Here is a 14715-nt window from a genome sequence, read left to right as displayed (position 1 = left end):
GGTCTGAGAGTAGATGGCCCCGGAAGGCTGCCCTCTGTTGGCGCTGATGGGCTCTCGGGTCTAGCCTGGTTCAGACTATCCGATTCATAGCCCTGTACACCCCAGGACCACTAACAGGTGGAGAAGGGACGAGAAAGGGGCCAGGGTCCAGGATAAAAGTTGCCACAGTGCTGGCGACCTGACCCTTGCAGGTAGGACGGGAATGGCTGAGCCTGAACTCCCGCCTTGCCTCCGTTTGCAGAAACAAAGGGAATCAAGGAGAACAGGGCTAGGGCCGCGTGGGGACCCTCCTCGAGCCCAGCTCTAAGCTCACGGCCTCGCGCCCCTAACAGCAGTTGCTCATTCGGATGCAGCAGGTTGGTAGCAGTTTATCCACCGAGAACCGGGTGGCATCCCGGCGTCCCAGCGTGGCCCTCGTTGAACGGAACCAGGCAGCCACACTGCCGGTGCAACTGCTCAAGGACGATCCGGCAGCCCTACAGGGCAACCACCACGCCCCAAATGGTTTCCAAGTGAAGTTGGACGCCCATGGCTTTGCCCCCGAGGAACTGATGGTGCGGGTGGACGGCCAACGCCTGATAATGACCGGCGAGCGCCAAATAGAGACCAGCGACCCGAAAAGGGGCAGTTATCGCATGTCACAGAAGGTGCATCGACAAATGCGCCTCCCGCGGGAGATGGATCCCACTGCCATGACTTGCAGCCTGACCCCCTCCGGCCAGCTATGGGTCAGAGGCCAGCATGGGGCACTCCGTCTCCCTGAAGTCTCAACAGAACGGCAACTCTAAGGATAGTTCCAACCTAGCCTAACCCAGTAAACAACCTCCGGCGTGCGCAGCAGTCTTTAGTGTCGGTCTTCTTTTCTGGGAATGGGGTCAGAGGTATAGGGACTAGGTTCAAGGTGGTGGTTCACCAGCAATCAGGCCTCAGTGGCCTGGCTGAGAGCAGCCACTCCAGCAGGGAGCAGCAGAGGGCTGGGAGTGCCCAGACCTGCCCTCACTTCAGAACCAGCAGAGAGCCTTGAGATCAGGAGGGGGAGGATGGTGCTGCAGAGGGCACAGGTGGTGAGGAAAGCCAGGGACTGCATTAGAGGCCATCGGTATTCCTTCCTCTTTAGGGAAGAGAGGATCCAGTCTCTCATAGGTGTGGTGCAGACAACTAAAAACTCCAGAGGTTTCAGAGACCAATAACCTTCAGAGACTGCACTTTAACCTCAGTGTATCTGCTTGGTGGAGAGCAGGTGGAGGACCAAATGCTAGACTCTCAACTTCAGCCCTAGTCAGTCTGGCCCCACTACCGCCCCATTAGAGCTGCTAACAACAGGGGCCTTTTTCTCTTGGTTACCATGACTACTAGCATCCCTTCACATCAGAGAGGGAAGGTTTCATTTCAAAAGATTCAGTGGTCCATCTTAAACTTCAAGTAAATAAGAAAGGACATGGTCTGATAAATTGCCAGAGAAAGACAAGGAAGACAAGTGTGAGGTCGATTGATCGGCTGACTATATTGACAAGATACTGATTGGTTACATGTTGAAGAATACAATACAAAATACAGAAAAAGTTGGTTCCATTCCCTCCCACTCCCCCCATCCCCCCCACCCCCCATACTCATCATCGTGATTTGGTCAGAACAGAGCTCAGAGCCAGAAGTCAGGGCGACCGAGGGTGGAGGGATTGTGAGCAAGTTTGTGGCTGTCACAATAATGCTGTGGAAATGCTGTGGCTTCTCTCCCAGCTAGGAGTCCAGGGGCTGGGAGGGGGTGGCAGCCTGATGCCAGCAGCTGAGGGGAGAGCTGCCTATCCCTCCCCCAGCTGCAAGGCCTGCCCCACTGCCCCAAACCAAGACCACTCCAAACTAGGTGAGGATGCAGAGTCTTCCTCAGCAAGAGGGAAAAGGGTAATTGCTCCATCCCCTGCCCCCATATATAAGGGTGGGGGGAATAGGAGCAGGTGGCTACTACCAGCAAAGGAAAAGTGGGGGAGCAGTAGAAGGGGGAGGAAGTAGGAAGAGCAGAAGATCATATATATTAAAAAAGTGACTTAAGACTTAAAATTGAATTAGTATTTGTACAGAAAGGTGCAGGTGGAATAACTCACTCCGGCCTATGATCAAAATTATATGGAGAAATCATGGTGGACCCCTCCCCCTGCCCCCCTAGTGGTGGCCTGTTAAGTGCGATTGGTTAGAGTGGATTCCAGTCGGTTCATTCCTTCAGGCAGCGGAGGAGGCAGAGGCGGGGGCAGTGGGCAGGCAGTGGGTTCAGTTGCTGCAGCACTGGCTCCGGCTGGCTGGGTTATTCTCCTGGAGGTCCACACCTCGGTTTCGGCCTGGAGCACCAGCTGCATTCTGGGGCTCATTCTTGGGAAGCTTCTTAGCTGTTTGACAGAGGAGGAAAAAAATACACTAAAATGTAGTACCATTACTATCTCCCAATTCTACTGGGGTGAATCTGGCCTTTACCATCCATTCATAATAACATATTGAGGGCTTCTATGCACTGGGTACATTCTGAGTTTTCCAAGAAACTGAGGCAAAGAGAATTTCTTTTCATTTTTTTTTTTTTTTGCAAAGAGTTTAAATAAATTGCCCAAGGCCACAGAGCTTGTAAGTGGAAAAGCCAGAATTTGGACCTGGGCAGGATAATTCCACAGCCAACTGAGCTTAAAAAAAAAAAACTGGGAAGTGGGTAAGATACAGTGATGGTAGGCTCTGAAATGGGTGGCAAGCTAAAGGGTGAGGGAGTAAAATGTTAGGAGTTTGGCGTAGGCTTTAGGAACTCCTGGGGTTAACTACCCACATCTGGGAGTCAGATGGAGAAAACAATTTTATCAGACTGTTTGAAGTGGTTAAAGATCTGTTGGGGAAGATACCCAGACAGAACAGCAGATAAGTGCTATGCCCTTAGTGGTGGGAGGGGGGAGGCGAGGCAACTTACCTATTGCCATGAAAATTTCATTCACATTCATTGCAGTCTTTGCCGATGTCTCCATGAACAGCAAACTGTTGTCGTCTGCATAGGCTTGTGCTTCCTAATTCAGGTGGAGGTTAAGAAAGGGTGGGAGGGAAATGTTGGCAGGGCCCAAGGTCCAGGATCAAACCCTTCCCTGTTCATGGTGCTTTCTACACACCAGAGGAAGGGGCTTTTGGCTTCTAAGCAACAGCCAATGTCTTACTCAGGCTTCCCTAGGTCCACTCTGCCTTCTTACTCTTCAAAATCACTAGGCTAGGACATACTCCTAGAAAATTTTTCCACAAATACACTAGTACATTTGGACAAAAGTATGTAGATGTTTACTGTAGCACTGTTTTTAGGCTTTTGCTGCAAACAACCTAGAAGCCTAGCGAGTAGGGACTGGTAAAACATCATAAGATGCAGTACGTACAGCATTTCCCCCATTTATGTAAAGATGAGGATTCATATACACGTGCCGACTTCTGGAAAGGCAAAAAACTGTGGGGAACTTCGGGGTAGAGAGATTTGAGTTTCTAGGGTTAGGAGAGTTAAATTTCATTCTATATACCTTCTTGTACTATTTAAATTTTACTATTTGCTAGTATTACATGAAAAAAGTATTTTTCAATAAGTTTAATAAAAGTCAGTTTATAAGAAAAAATAGGCATATTTTTATACACACACGTTTCCACACTGCTAGAGAACAAGATACAGGTGACAGTTCCCTTTAGGCCCATGCTTGAGTCATGAGAGAGCAGGTGGAAGTCCCCTGCTGCCTCCCAGCATAGCCCTTCCCAAAGCCCCTGAGCAGCCCAGGGAGGCTGGGTGGAGCTGGCTTACTCCTTGCCCCAAGTCTGTCCATCTCCCCACCTGGAATTCCACGGCTCTCTTGCTGGCCAGATCCGCCTTGTTACCCGCAAGTGCAATGACGATGTTGGGGCTGGCCTGCCTTTGTAACTCCTTCACCCAGTTCTTGGCCCGTGCAAATGTATCCTGAGGAGACAGGGCCATAATGTCAAAGGGACAGACAAGGCATTCTGCTCAGGGACACTCACTAGAGAAGCTCTAGCTGGCATACCAGAGTAAGACACTGCCACCTTAAGATTCTGGTGAGATATCCCCAAACAACAGAGAAAATCTGCCTACATCCCACCCAGAAATATAGGGTGGAAAGGCCTGAAATCCGAGCTTTGAGAACCCATTGCCTGGGGCTTCAAGAAGATAAGGGCAGAGAAAGAAGTAAGCAAAGATCTTTACTGTATTGGTGATGTCATAGACCACGATGGCAGCTTGGGCCCCCCGATAGTACATGGGGGCCAGGCTGTGATACCGCTCCTGTCCAGCTGTGTCCCAGATCTCAAACTTGACCGTTGTGTCGTCCAAGCAGACAGTCTGTGTGAGGAAGGCCGCTGGAAGAGAGAAGGCTGTGTCAGCAGGCAGGAACAAGTTAGAAGCCCACCCCCATATATTTCCACTGTTGCTTCTAGCCTCTGGCACTTAGAAGTCTGTTGCCGAAATGGACACAGAAAAGCCTTCAACCTAGCAGTGTGAGAAGAAATTGTATTTGTTTTTTTCCTTTTTCTTTATTTTCTTTTTTGCTAAGAGACAGGGTCTCATTATATAGCCCAGGCTGGTCTTGAACTCCCCAAAGTGATCCTCCTGCCTAAGCCTTCCTAGGCTAGGATTACAGGTATGCAGCAACACACCCAGCTACCTTAACACAGGTAATCAAGTTAGAGTTTGTACTTTCATGTATGTCTCTGGGGGATGGGGACTGCACAGACCTTGCAGACCCACCCAAGGCAAGCCTGCTTGCACTTGGGCCTTTTCAGGACCACTCTCAAAGGACCCACAGCAAGGGGCAGAAGAGAAAAGCCCAGGGGAAAGCTGACTCCAGGCATAGAAGGGTGAGCACCCCAACCTCCTCTCCTTCTTCCTACCCCTCAGAGAGAACAGCCCAGTTGGAGAACTCTCTAGTCTTTCAGCGTGCTCCAGCCCAGGGTGTCCTGATGACATTCTCACACACTTAGCTATGCTAAGGAAGTACATTCTGTTCCACCATCAGATTCAGACTGGGTGGCTGGCTTCCCCAACTGTCCCTGCCACCTCCAGGCATCCTGGCTAGTCACCCCCCCAGCTCTGACCCAGACTCATTCCTACATGGCCACTCTGAGGTCTGACCTGCAGGGAGCACAGTGACTCTATCTTAGTGGAACACAGGACACTTGCGCGTATGCTTCAAAGGACGCATCCCAGAGCTGGAATGGACAGGTGGAGTCCCCATTTGCCCCACAGCTGTACAGTGAAAGCCACGGTCCTGTGTGCCCTCCCCCACTGCACTTCCCCTCCCCAGCACAGGGAGCCTGCTGACACAGCCAATTCTGTTTCCAGCTGCTTGGAAACCTCCTACCAACCAATAGAGTACAGAAGGAATGACTCAAGACCAAGGCTGGCCTTGGCCTTGCAAGGTTTATACTGGCGATTGAGGCAGAAGGCTGAGTTTAGCCCCTTACTCACATCCTAAATGCTGACCACTGGAGAATCAACAATAGCCTATGAGCTCCAGAAAGATTAAATGCCAGCCTACCACCCAGCTGCGATGGCCAGGACGTCTATACAGTAAAGAGGGACCCTCTAGAGTCAGCCTCTTCTTCCCCAAGGCCATGTGAGTGGATAGATTTCAAGGCCACACAAATAATAAAGAGGCAGAACCAGGATGGCAAGCCAGTTTTTGACTCCCAGCAATGCTTGTTGGGACTTGGGCATGGACACCAGCTGCAGGATTCAATTTCAAGTCCCACAGGAGGACAAGGTGCTGCTGCCAGATATATTTAGTCTCTCTGAGCAGGCAGCCTCCCCTCTCCTCAAGGTCAAGGCATTTTTCTGGCACCCCTGAGTCATCCCAATTCCTTCATGCCCACTCACCTCCAATTGTGCTTTCCTGGTACTCGTGGAATTGTCCCTTGACAAAGCGGAGGACGAGGCTGGACTTGCCCACTGCAGACTCCCCCAGCAGAACCAGCTTAAACTGACAGATCTTGTTCCCAGCAGCTGGCCCATTGGGTCGTGCTGTGCCTCCCCGACCCGCCATTGCCTGTCCAGCTGTAGAGGTACCAGAGAGTGTGGGGGTGGGGCTGGTGCTATGCAAAGAGGCACTTAATGGGGAGGGGGGCCTCCAACTGTAGGGGAGAAATGAGAAGGACTGAGTTAGTTCTGTCTCCCTGTGAGGCCTTCTTAGACCATAAGTCTTTCCCTCTGACCTCCCCAACAATCTGGCTGACTGCTTCCTTGCCTTCCAACTTTAGGATCATGGCTCTGAACAAACACATTGACCTTTTTTTTTTTTTTTTTTTTGGAGATAGAGTCTAAAGCTGTCTTCCTTGGTAGAGTGCCGTGGCATCACAGCTCACAGCAACCTCAAACTCTCTGGCTTAAGCAATTCTCTTGCCTCAGCCTCCCAAGTAGCTGGGACTACAGGCGCCCACCACAATGCCTAGCTATTTTTTGTTGCAGTTGTCATTGTTGGTTATCTGGGCCGGGTTCAAACCCACCAACTTCAGTGTATGTGGCTGGTGCCGTAACCACTGTGCTACAGGTGCCAAGCCCCACATTGACTTCTTGATCCCCCATATGTACATTCACCTACAACTGAAACACACACAGGAGAGACATGGATGTATGCCAGCCTGGTGACAGTTAAGTCAACAGGCTTTTTGGGCTACAGTAAAAAAAAAAAAAAAAGCTCAGGGAAACATTAGGACTTAGGTCAACAAACAGTGAACTTGTGGTATGGTAGCACTTGCCTCTGTGTGTAGCCACAGAAGGTGGTGAGGCAGACAAGGGTACAGGGAGTCCTGGTGGAAAAGCTCCTTAGATAAGGTGCCTGGCCAGTGCAAACTGTTATCAAAATTGCCATTTTTCAGGAGGATGGCTAGAGCCCAGGAGTTTGAGGTTGCAGTGAGCTATGATGACACCACTGCATTCTAACCTGAGCAAAAGAGTGAGGCCCTAACTAAAAAAAAAAAAAAAAAAAAAAGCCGTCTTTCTTCTACCACCTCCAAAAGGACTGACCGACTTTCTCTGTCTCAAGTGGGTTGTGCACCCACTTTGAGAATCAAAGCATGGTTCCCTTTCTCATCCTGAGTCTCTTTCCCAGTTCTCTCATTCCTGATGGGCCAGAAGTCTCATACACATTAAAAAACAAAACACACACAAAAACAAACACACACCAAAGTCAGCTCTGCTGGCAGCCAGAACAGCTGCCAACTCTCCCTTTTAAATAGAGACCTCAGTTCCATTCTCTACTGGCAGAGGCGGGGTGACGCACAGACAGGGGGAGGTACAGGGCGCAGAGGCAAACATGAACTAAGCCCTGCACCCCCAACAGCAGGTGTTTCAGCCCCAACATCTTAGTCACTCAGCTGGGTAAGAGCTCTGAAGCTTCCAGCTTTTTTTATTGTTTTTTTTATTTTTATTTTAGAACTGCAAATAAGGATGAGGAGCCTGTTCTAGAGTTAGACCAAAAGATATCAGAACATATACAGAATGTCTAACAAACAAGTGCTGTGAGTAGGTATCAAGTACTGAACATTATGTTCAGCATTTGAACCTAGATTGGAAAGAAAAGGTTTTTATTAGACTCCCCTCACATAATAGAGTCTAAGATCTCAAGGAGAGCCCGACCTACCCCTGAACAAGGGGGACTGCATTCCCTTAGTCCAGGCACAGGGGTGTGAATGAATAAGGGATTTTTGTGAGAAGCAAATGGTCTAGGCTTATGCAAGAAGCTGACAGCAAAGGGTTTGCTTTGTTCAACCTCAAATCGTTTTCCACATCCAAGTTCTCCCAGCAACGCATTTAAAAAGTGGGCTTCAGGAAGAATGATTCACTAACCAGGAACAACGTTTCCTTTCTGGACAGCACCAAAGGAAGAGATTTAAAATGGGGTCCACCTCTTCCCTAAAAGTATAAGGAAGGAAGTATGAGGGGGTCCCAATTAGTAACCAGAAATGCCATGTAACTATTTCATACTTATGCCATTTCACTACTTTCATAGTTTAAGATCCTTTCTCATTTTACCCCCGTCCATGAGGCGAAGTATGTGCTTGCGGCTGCTTAGAGATCCCTCCTCACATGGTCTACATACTAGGAACTTGAAGAGTGCTTACCAAATGAAATAATTTTTTTTTTTTTTTTGAGACAGAATCTCACTTGGTAACCCTGGGTAGAGTGCTGTGGCATCATAGCTCACAGCAACCTCAAAGTCCTGGGTTCAAGAGATCCTCCTGCCTCCCGAGTAACTGGGACTATAGGCACCTATACCACAGCACCCAGCTAGTTTTTCTTTATTTAGTAGAGAGGGTGTCTCACTCTTGCTTAGGCTGGTTTTGCCAAATGAACGTTTACTCAGCATTGAGGGGCCTTTATCTCTTTTAGTTTTACAACAATCTCCTGTTTTTCAGATAAATAACTTTATGCTCAGGTATTAAATCCTCTCTGCTCAGGGGCACCCAGCATATAGGTGACACTGACATCCTCCTTGCTGTGGGAAAACAATGAAGGCAAAGCTGCCTGGCCTCTTATTTGCTTTTGGGTTGCTGGGTGAATGAGACTCTCATTTTGAGGCAGCAGCTTTGCTGGCTTCTGCAATAGCCACAGTGAGCCTGTAGTCCCTGAGTATTCCCAATAGTGAGAGGAGCTGCCAGAGCCAGGCAGGGTGACAACCACAGAGAGGAAACCACAGTGGAATTACAAGCTGGTGATTACCATGAATCTATACGGTACACACACAATTTTGGCTGGACAACAACAAATAGCTAGGGCACTAGAGGAGGAGGTAAGAACAAGTGGGGAGGAGGGGTGACAGACAACCTAGTCCTGGATTCCAAAACATAAGAGCAGCTAGGGGTGAGGGCTACTGGGCTAGGGAATATCTAGCACCTTCCAAGACAAGTAGAGGTAGCCCATCTTAGCCTTGCCCCTCCCAAACCAGTGGGTTTCCAAACCTGCTCAGACAGAATGTGATTTTCTTAAGCCAGAAGGAGAGACAAACAGCTCTTCTGCAGTAGTTCTCAAACTGTACATCAGATGAGGACTCTTGTCTGTACATCAAAGTCATCTGTGCAGCCAGGCCCTGGAGATTCCCATTAAGGTTTGGAGCAGGGCCCAGTTATCTACAGATGCCAATGAAGCATAGTTGGGGCTGGAGCATCTGGCACAGGCACCAGCTTTGGGCACCACAGGTGTGACTGTTCTTGCCACTTCTGGGTCAACTCATAGAAGCCACATGAGCATGGTATTAGCATTCTCATCACTAATATTGGGCATACCAGGGTTAATGACGGTGTTGGCCAAGTGTCTCTCACACATAATGTTGAATAAACAGTAGCTAACAGTATTGACATGATTTCTTTTCTTGCAGTTTTTGACCGGGGCCGGGTTTGAACCCACCATCTCTGGTATATGGGGCCAGCACCCTACTCCTTTGAGCCACAGGTGCCACCCTGATGTAATGATTTCTAATACTTACTCTGAAACTATTGGCAAACACATCCTGGCCAGCCCAGTGAACCCAGACAGGCTATACTTGGCATAAACTGGCTGGTGCCATGTTCTGCCTGGTTACTGGTCTTGCTTTCCAGAGATACATGAGCAGGTACGCACAGCACTTTTTATGGTCGGCTGCTTCATGGTTTTCCTGGCCCTGCTTAGTGATCATATGAGCTGAGATGTCCAACCTTTCCACGCAGTAAAGCTCCAAGAAAGCCAATTTTGCCATGAAAAGTACACAGAGATATGGGGGTATCTGAGACAAGTGAAGGCCAGACCCAGGATTCCAGGAGACTTTATCCTTTCCCCTCCTGAGATGGGAATGGAAAACATAGCCTTGGCAGGCAGTAGAATGAACCCATTCACCAAGCCGTCTTGTCTCCCAGTCTCACTGGGGATGTCTTCTCCTGAACCAGTGGCAAAAGTGATCTACAGGTGCTGCTGGGTAGTGGGATTATAACCAAAAATGGCATAGTAAAAGTCTTTGAGACAAAAATCAAATTTTCCATAAGAGCTAAAGTTTCTTCTAAGATACAGAATGGGCCAAAGATTCTTTCCACAAGTGTGACGGCCATCGTAAACTTTAGGTCCTGGGGCAAAAGACTCTCCTCACCATGACACATTCCCAATCAGACCCTAGTTTGTTCAGAGAGCACTGAAACTGGGCACTGGTCTCAACCTCATGTCTTCCACAATAAAGGGGAAGAATGCAAGGATTGGGGGGCACCCTACCTGGTGTGCCTATTCCCGCAATGCACATGACAGGTGGAACAAAGCCAAGCTTCTAAACACCCCACCATGTTCAATCAGCCCTGGGGCCAAGAGTGGGAGAGAAGAGAAAGTAGGATACTGCTGTTACTTGTTCTAGGGTTTCCTCTGCTCTGAACACTACAGGTCAGTGGTCTCAAACTCTTTCTCATCAGAATCACCCAGGGAGTTTAGAAAATAACCCTGACCAGCTGAATTAGCATCTCCAGAGGTAGAGTCCAGAAACCAATGTTTGTTTTTTTCTTTTCTTTTTTTTTTTTTGAGACAGAGTCTCACTTTCTCGCCCTCAGTAGAGTGCCATGGCAGTGTCACTCTGCTCACAGCAACCTCCAGCTCTTGGGCTTAGGCGATTCTCTTGCCTCAGTCTCCTGAGTAGCTGGGACTATAGGCACTCGCCACAACGTCTGGCTATTTTTTTGTTGTGGTTTGGCCGGGGCCAGGTTTGAACCCACCACCCTCAGTATATGGGGCCGGCGCCCTACTCACTGAGCCACAGGTGCCACCCCAGAAACCAATGTTTTAATAAAAAGTTTCCTAAGTGATTGTAAGCAGCTGATCAAAGCACGAGAGCTACAGTTGATTCAGGAAGCAGGAGAAATCCAAGAGACAGAAAGGTGGCCCAGGCCAGTGCAGTCACAATACGAGTAAATCAGATTGGGGGGACACTTCTCCTGGACAGCAGGTGCTGCTGTAGGGTTGCCCCACCCCCTATTCCAGATTTTCATCATTCTCTTCTTTAATCTGTGAAGTTACCACTTCATATTTTTTGTCCTTCCTGGTAAAAGGGTAAGCAACTCCAGCTGATGAGTGTCTCTTGTGCTTCCTGTTTGCTTTAGAGACTTCCTCTAGCTGAGAGTCCCAGCACAGCCTGGATAGTGAGCTGATTAGGGAAACCAATCAGACTGGTGACCAGAGGGTAGGTGGAGTGCAGACTTTCACTCAAGGTTAGCAGGGTGGCTTGGAAACCAAGTGACCTCGCCAAGGGCCCCTGGAGGTGGTTCTCCCAATGACTCTTCAGCTGTACTTCACTCTGGAAAAAGGCCTTCCTGAATATTTAACACCACAAGAATCTGGCAAGAAAAGTTAGAGAGGGAAATGAGGGACACAGGAGGAGAGGTAATTAGGTTCAAAGGCTAAAGTGAAAGAAATTTTGTTTTAAAAGCCAAATGAAGCCAGCGTTTTACAAATGCTTCACAGATTCAGATTAGTTGGGGAAATGATTTACCCATAAACTCAAAACACAGCTTTTCCTCAAAGGGGAAACCACCACTACTGGCACACAGGAATAGAGGACAGACTTGTAGCAGGACTGCCCAAGCATCTAGCTGGTAGCAGACTCTGAAGCCCTGAACCACATGAGGTACTCACCCACCTTCCCCAGCATGACTAGCAGGTTAGGACCTGGGAGGCTAAACTGGGTTTGAATCAAGCCTGGCTCCACTGTTTATTAGCTGTGTGACCTTGGCCAGGTCATATAAGTGATCATTATCAGCTTCAGTTCCTTATCTATAAAATGCTGGTATTTAATACTAATTGCACCGGCATGTTGTTAATGAAACGATGCACAAAGTGTACTACATAACACACAAATTAGGCTGAAGCTGAGGTTCCAACAAGTGGCAGGTTTACTGTACCAGAGGCTAGCTAACCTGGCTTTGCCTAGTACATCAGAGCTCAACAGGGCCTTAAAGATCTGATCCTATTCTTAACATTTACAAAGAAGGAAATGAAAGTAAGGCACAGTGACCTGCCCAGAGTCACTTAGCCAGTTGGTAGCAAAGCCCAAGTCTGCCCAAGACTCAACTCAAGCAAGGTTCCCCTATCAGAAACAGAAAGAAAAACCCCAGGATATTAACAAAGTCACTACGTCTACCAAGAATAACGGGGGTTGTGACCTTCTATGTATGCTTCTAAGGCTTGGATTTAAGCTAGGGAAAAACCAGTTTCTGGTTTTAGCAGCCAAACTAAAAAAAGCACGCTGCTGGATGGAAAAGTTTTATTATCTTGATGTGGGAGGTAAAATACATAGGTGTAAACAAATATAAAAATCTATCAAAGGCCGGCCGGGCATGGTGTGTGGCTCTTGCTTATAATCCCAGCACTCTGGGAGGCAAAAGTGGGAATGATCCCTTGAGGACAAGAGTTTAATACCAGGATGGGTGACATAGTTAGACCTCTGTCTTTACAAAAATAATTTTCAAAAAAATTTAGCCAGGCATGGTGGAGCACATCTATAGTCCCAGCTACTCAGGAGGCTGAGGCATGAGGATTACTTGAGCCCAGGAATTTGAGGTTACAGTGAGCTATGCCTGGGCCACTCCTCCCCAGCCTGGGCGACAGAGCAAGACCCTGTCTCAAAAAACAAACAAACAAACAAACAACAACAAAAATCCATTAAGCTGTACACTTAAGATTTGTGAACTTTATTAAACCTGGAGAGTGTGACAGGGTACGGTTGGCCCTGGAAGCCAGAGTTTAACCAGTCAGGCTGAGTGGCTGAGATTTAGAAAAGACTCTCGATGGGGTGTATTGGACCAAGAAAGGGGCTCCTTGTCCCACCAGTAAGTAGGAGGCTTAGGAGAGGTGGCAGCAGGGAAAGACCCAGGTGCTGCCTTCCCCCAGCCATAGGAAGATGACTCCCTCTCCAGGAGAAAGTGAAATAAGCTATGCTAGAGGGGAACTCAAGAGTGAGCTGGGTCCCTTACCACTAGGACAAGTCCTTGAATGTGCCTGAGCACACAACTCCTTTACCCTTATCTAGGATTGGCTTCATTTCACACCCACTCCCCCTCACCCCCACTTTCTTTGAGATAGTCTCACTCTGTCACCCTCAGTAGAGTAGTATGGCATCAGCCTAGCTTACAGCAACCTCATGCTCTTGGGCTCAACAGATCCTCTTGCCTCAGCCTCCTGAGGGACTAGGACTACAGGTGCCCACCACACACCTTGCTAGTTATTGTTTTTTTGGTTTTTTTCTATCTTAGTAGAGATGGGGTCTCGCTCCTGCTCAGGCTGGTCTTGAAATCCTGAGCTCAAGCCATCTATCCACCTTGGCCTCCCAGAGTGTTAGGATTACAGGCGTGAGCTACCGCACCCAACTCATTCCCCTTTCAATGACTTCTGAAGCCAAGTGCCTAGGCTTCCACACCACAGTGAGACCCCAGGAGAGTCTGCCAGAGTCCCAGCTGTGGGCACCAAGTCCACCAATGCTTGCAAAGGGAGCCAGTGTGCAGGGGGCCAAGAGGCTCAAGCCTTGACACAACTATGGAGTAATTCTTCACCATGCATTGTCCCAGCTAAGCCTGGAACTTTGTCACAAGTGAGCCAGGGCAGTCCAGCTGCCTGTTCCCCACTGCAGAAAAGCCTGAGGTGTCACTCAAGACAGACCCCCAGTTTCCCAGGACCCTCTCCCAACAAGAATGCCATGAAATCCTTCCCAGCTCTCAACAACAGATGGTTCCCCAGAAAGGCCCAGAGAGGAGCCTCTAGTGCCCACAGGAAAGAAAGAAGACTGCTAGGAGTAGGAGGACATCTCCATGTATCTGCTGACATAGCCTGGTCAGTGTGGTCTGCCCATATTATCCACTGAAGGGCCTCAGGATTCACAGGCAGATCGAGGACTCGCAGTTACCAGCCCTGCTGACCAACAGAGAGAGGACCTTGGGATAATGGGAGGCCATAGACAGGGCCGGCCTGCAGCTGCACGGGACAGGGCTTGTCCTGCCTATTGACTCCAGGAGGCACTGGGGGGCCCAGGCCCTAACTCTGACATTCCTGAGAGACTATTTCTCCTAAGAGGGCCTGGCCTCTGACTCAGCGTACCTCAGTCAGTAGGCTATAGCACATTCTCTGTCCCTGTCTAGGGCTGCTCTATAAAAACCCTCAAGTAAGAGCTTTAGGTGAAATTCAGCACTTTCTGGGGCCCAAATGCACACACACTTCTAGGCACATGGCACAGTGAGGATGACAATGTGGACATGTGCTAGCTCACACCCCAACCCTCAGCTCTTCACTTGCCAAAGCCAGGAAAAGGGTCAGCCAAGATAAAGGTTCTTCCCTGGCCCCAGCCCACACTGCCACTGGCCTGGGATGGGGCACAAGTCATATAGAAACCAGTCAGGACTTAGGCAGGATCCCTGTTGACCATCAATCCTCCAAAATACCCTGTATTTTCTACATTTTCTAATCGGAGTCTCATTAATGCAGGGCCTGTCTTCCCCTCTGTCTCAGGAGGGCCTCTGCAGAGGCCAATAGTACCTGCCAGGACAGCCGCTGCTTTTGCTGCTGCCCCCAGGCTCAGAGAGACTCCAAGAACTTCTGCTGAAATTTAGGATAGTAGGCACCTGCTTATCCCGCTACTCATACCAGCAATTTCCACCTCTTACAAGCCCTTCCTGTCTTTATTTATAGATAGACGTTTTTTTTTTTTTTTTTTTTTTTTT

The 14715-nt window shown here is 48.8% G+C and overlaps 2 protein-coding genes across 2 annotated transcripts in view; one reads left to right on the top strand and one right to left on the bottom strand.

Annotated features, from left to right (window-relative positions):
• Window positions 1-347: 347 nt before the first annotated feature.
• Window positions 348-788, top strand: HSPB9 (heat shock protein family B (small) member 9). The gene has a single exon (XM_003786657.1). The coding sequence runs from the start codon at window positions 348-350 to the stop codon at window positions 786-788; it is 441 nt and encodes a 146-aa protein (XP_003786705.1).
• Window positions 789-1480: 692 nt separating this feature from the next.
• RAB5C (RAB5C, member RAS oncogene family) overlaps window positions 1481-14715 on the bottom strand; it is a 26319-nt gene continuing 13084 nt past the window's right edge. The window contains exons 2-6 of the mRNA XM_012803086.1: window positions 5882-6135; window positions 4214-4365; window positions 3827-3949; window positions 2939-3032; window positions 1481-2378 (exon numbers count right to left, since the gene is read on the bottom strand). Of these exons, the coding sequence (XP_012658540.1) occupies window positions 2263-2378; window positions 2939-3032; window positions 3827-3949; window positions 4214-4365; window positions 5882-6047 (651 nt within the window). The 5' untranslated portion in view covers window positions 6048-6135 and the 3' untranslated portion in view covers window positions 1481-2262. The remainder of the gene's footprint in view (window positions 2379-2938; window positions 3033-3826; window positions 3950-4213; window positions 4366-5881; window positions 6136-14715) is intronic.

This window comes from Otolemur garnettii, unplaced genomic scaffold, assembly GCF_000181295.1.
Source record: "Otolemur garnettii isolate 467f Iridium unplaced genomic scaffold, OtoGar3 scaffold00018, whole genome shotgun sequence".
Lineage (NCBI taxonomy): Eukaryota > Metazoa > Chordata > Mammalia > Primates > Galagidae > Otolemur > Otolemur garnettii.
This window is presented reverse-complemented; position numbering and strand designations above follow the sequence as displayed.

What these genes read in the sequence shown, in the direction of transcription:
- HSPB9 (XM_003786657.1), top strand. Translation starts at nt 348, where the DNA reads ATGCAGCAGGTTGGTAGCAGTTTATCCACCGAGAACCGGGTGGCATCC.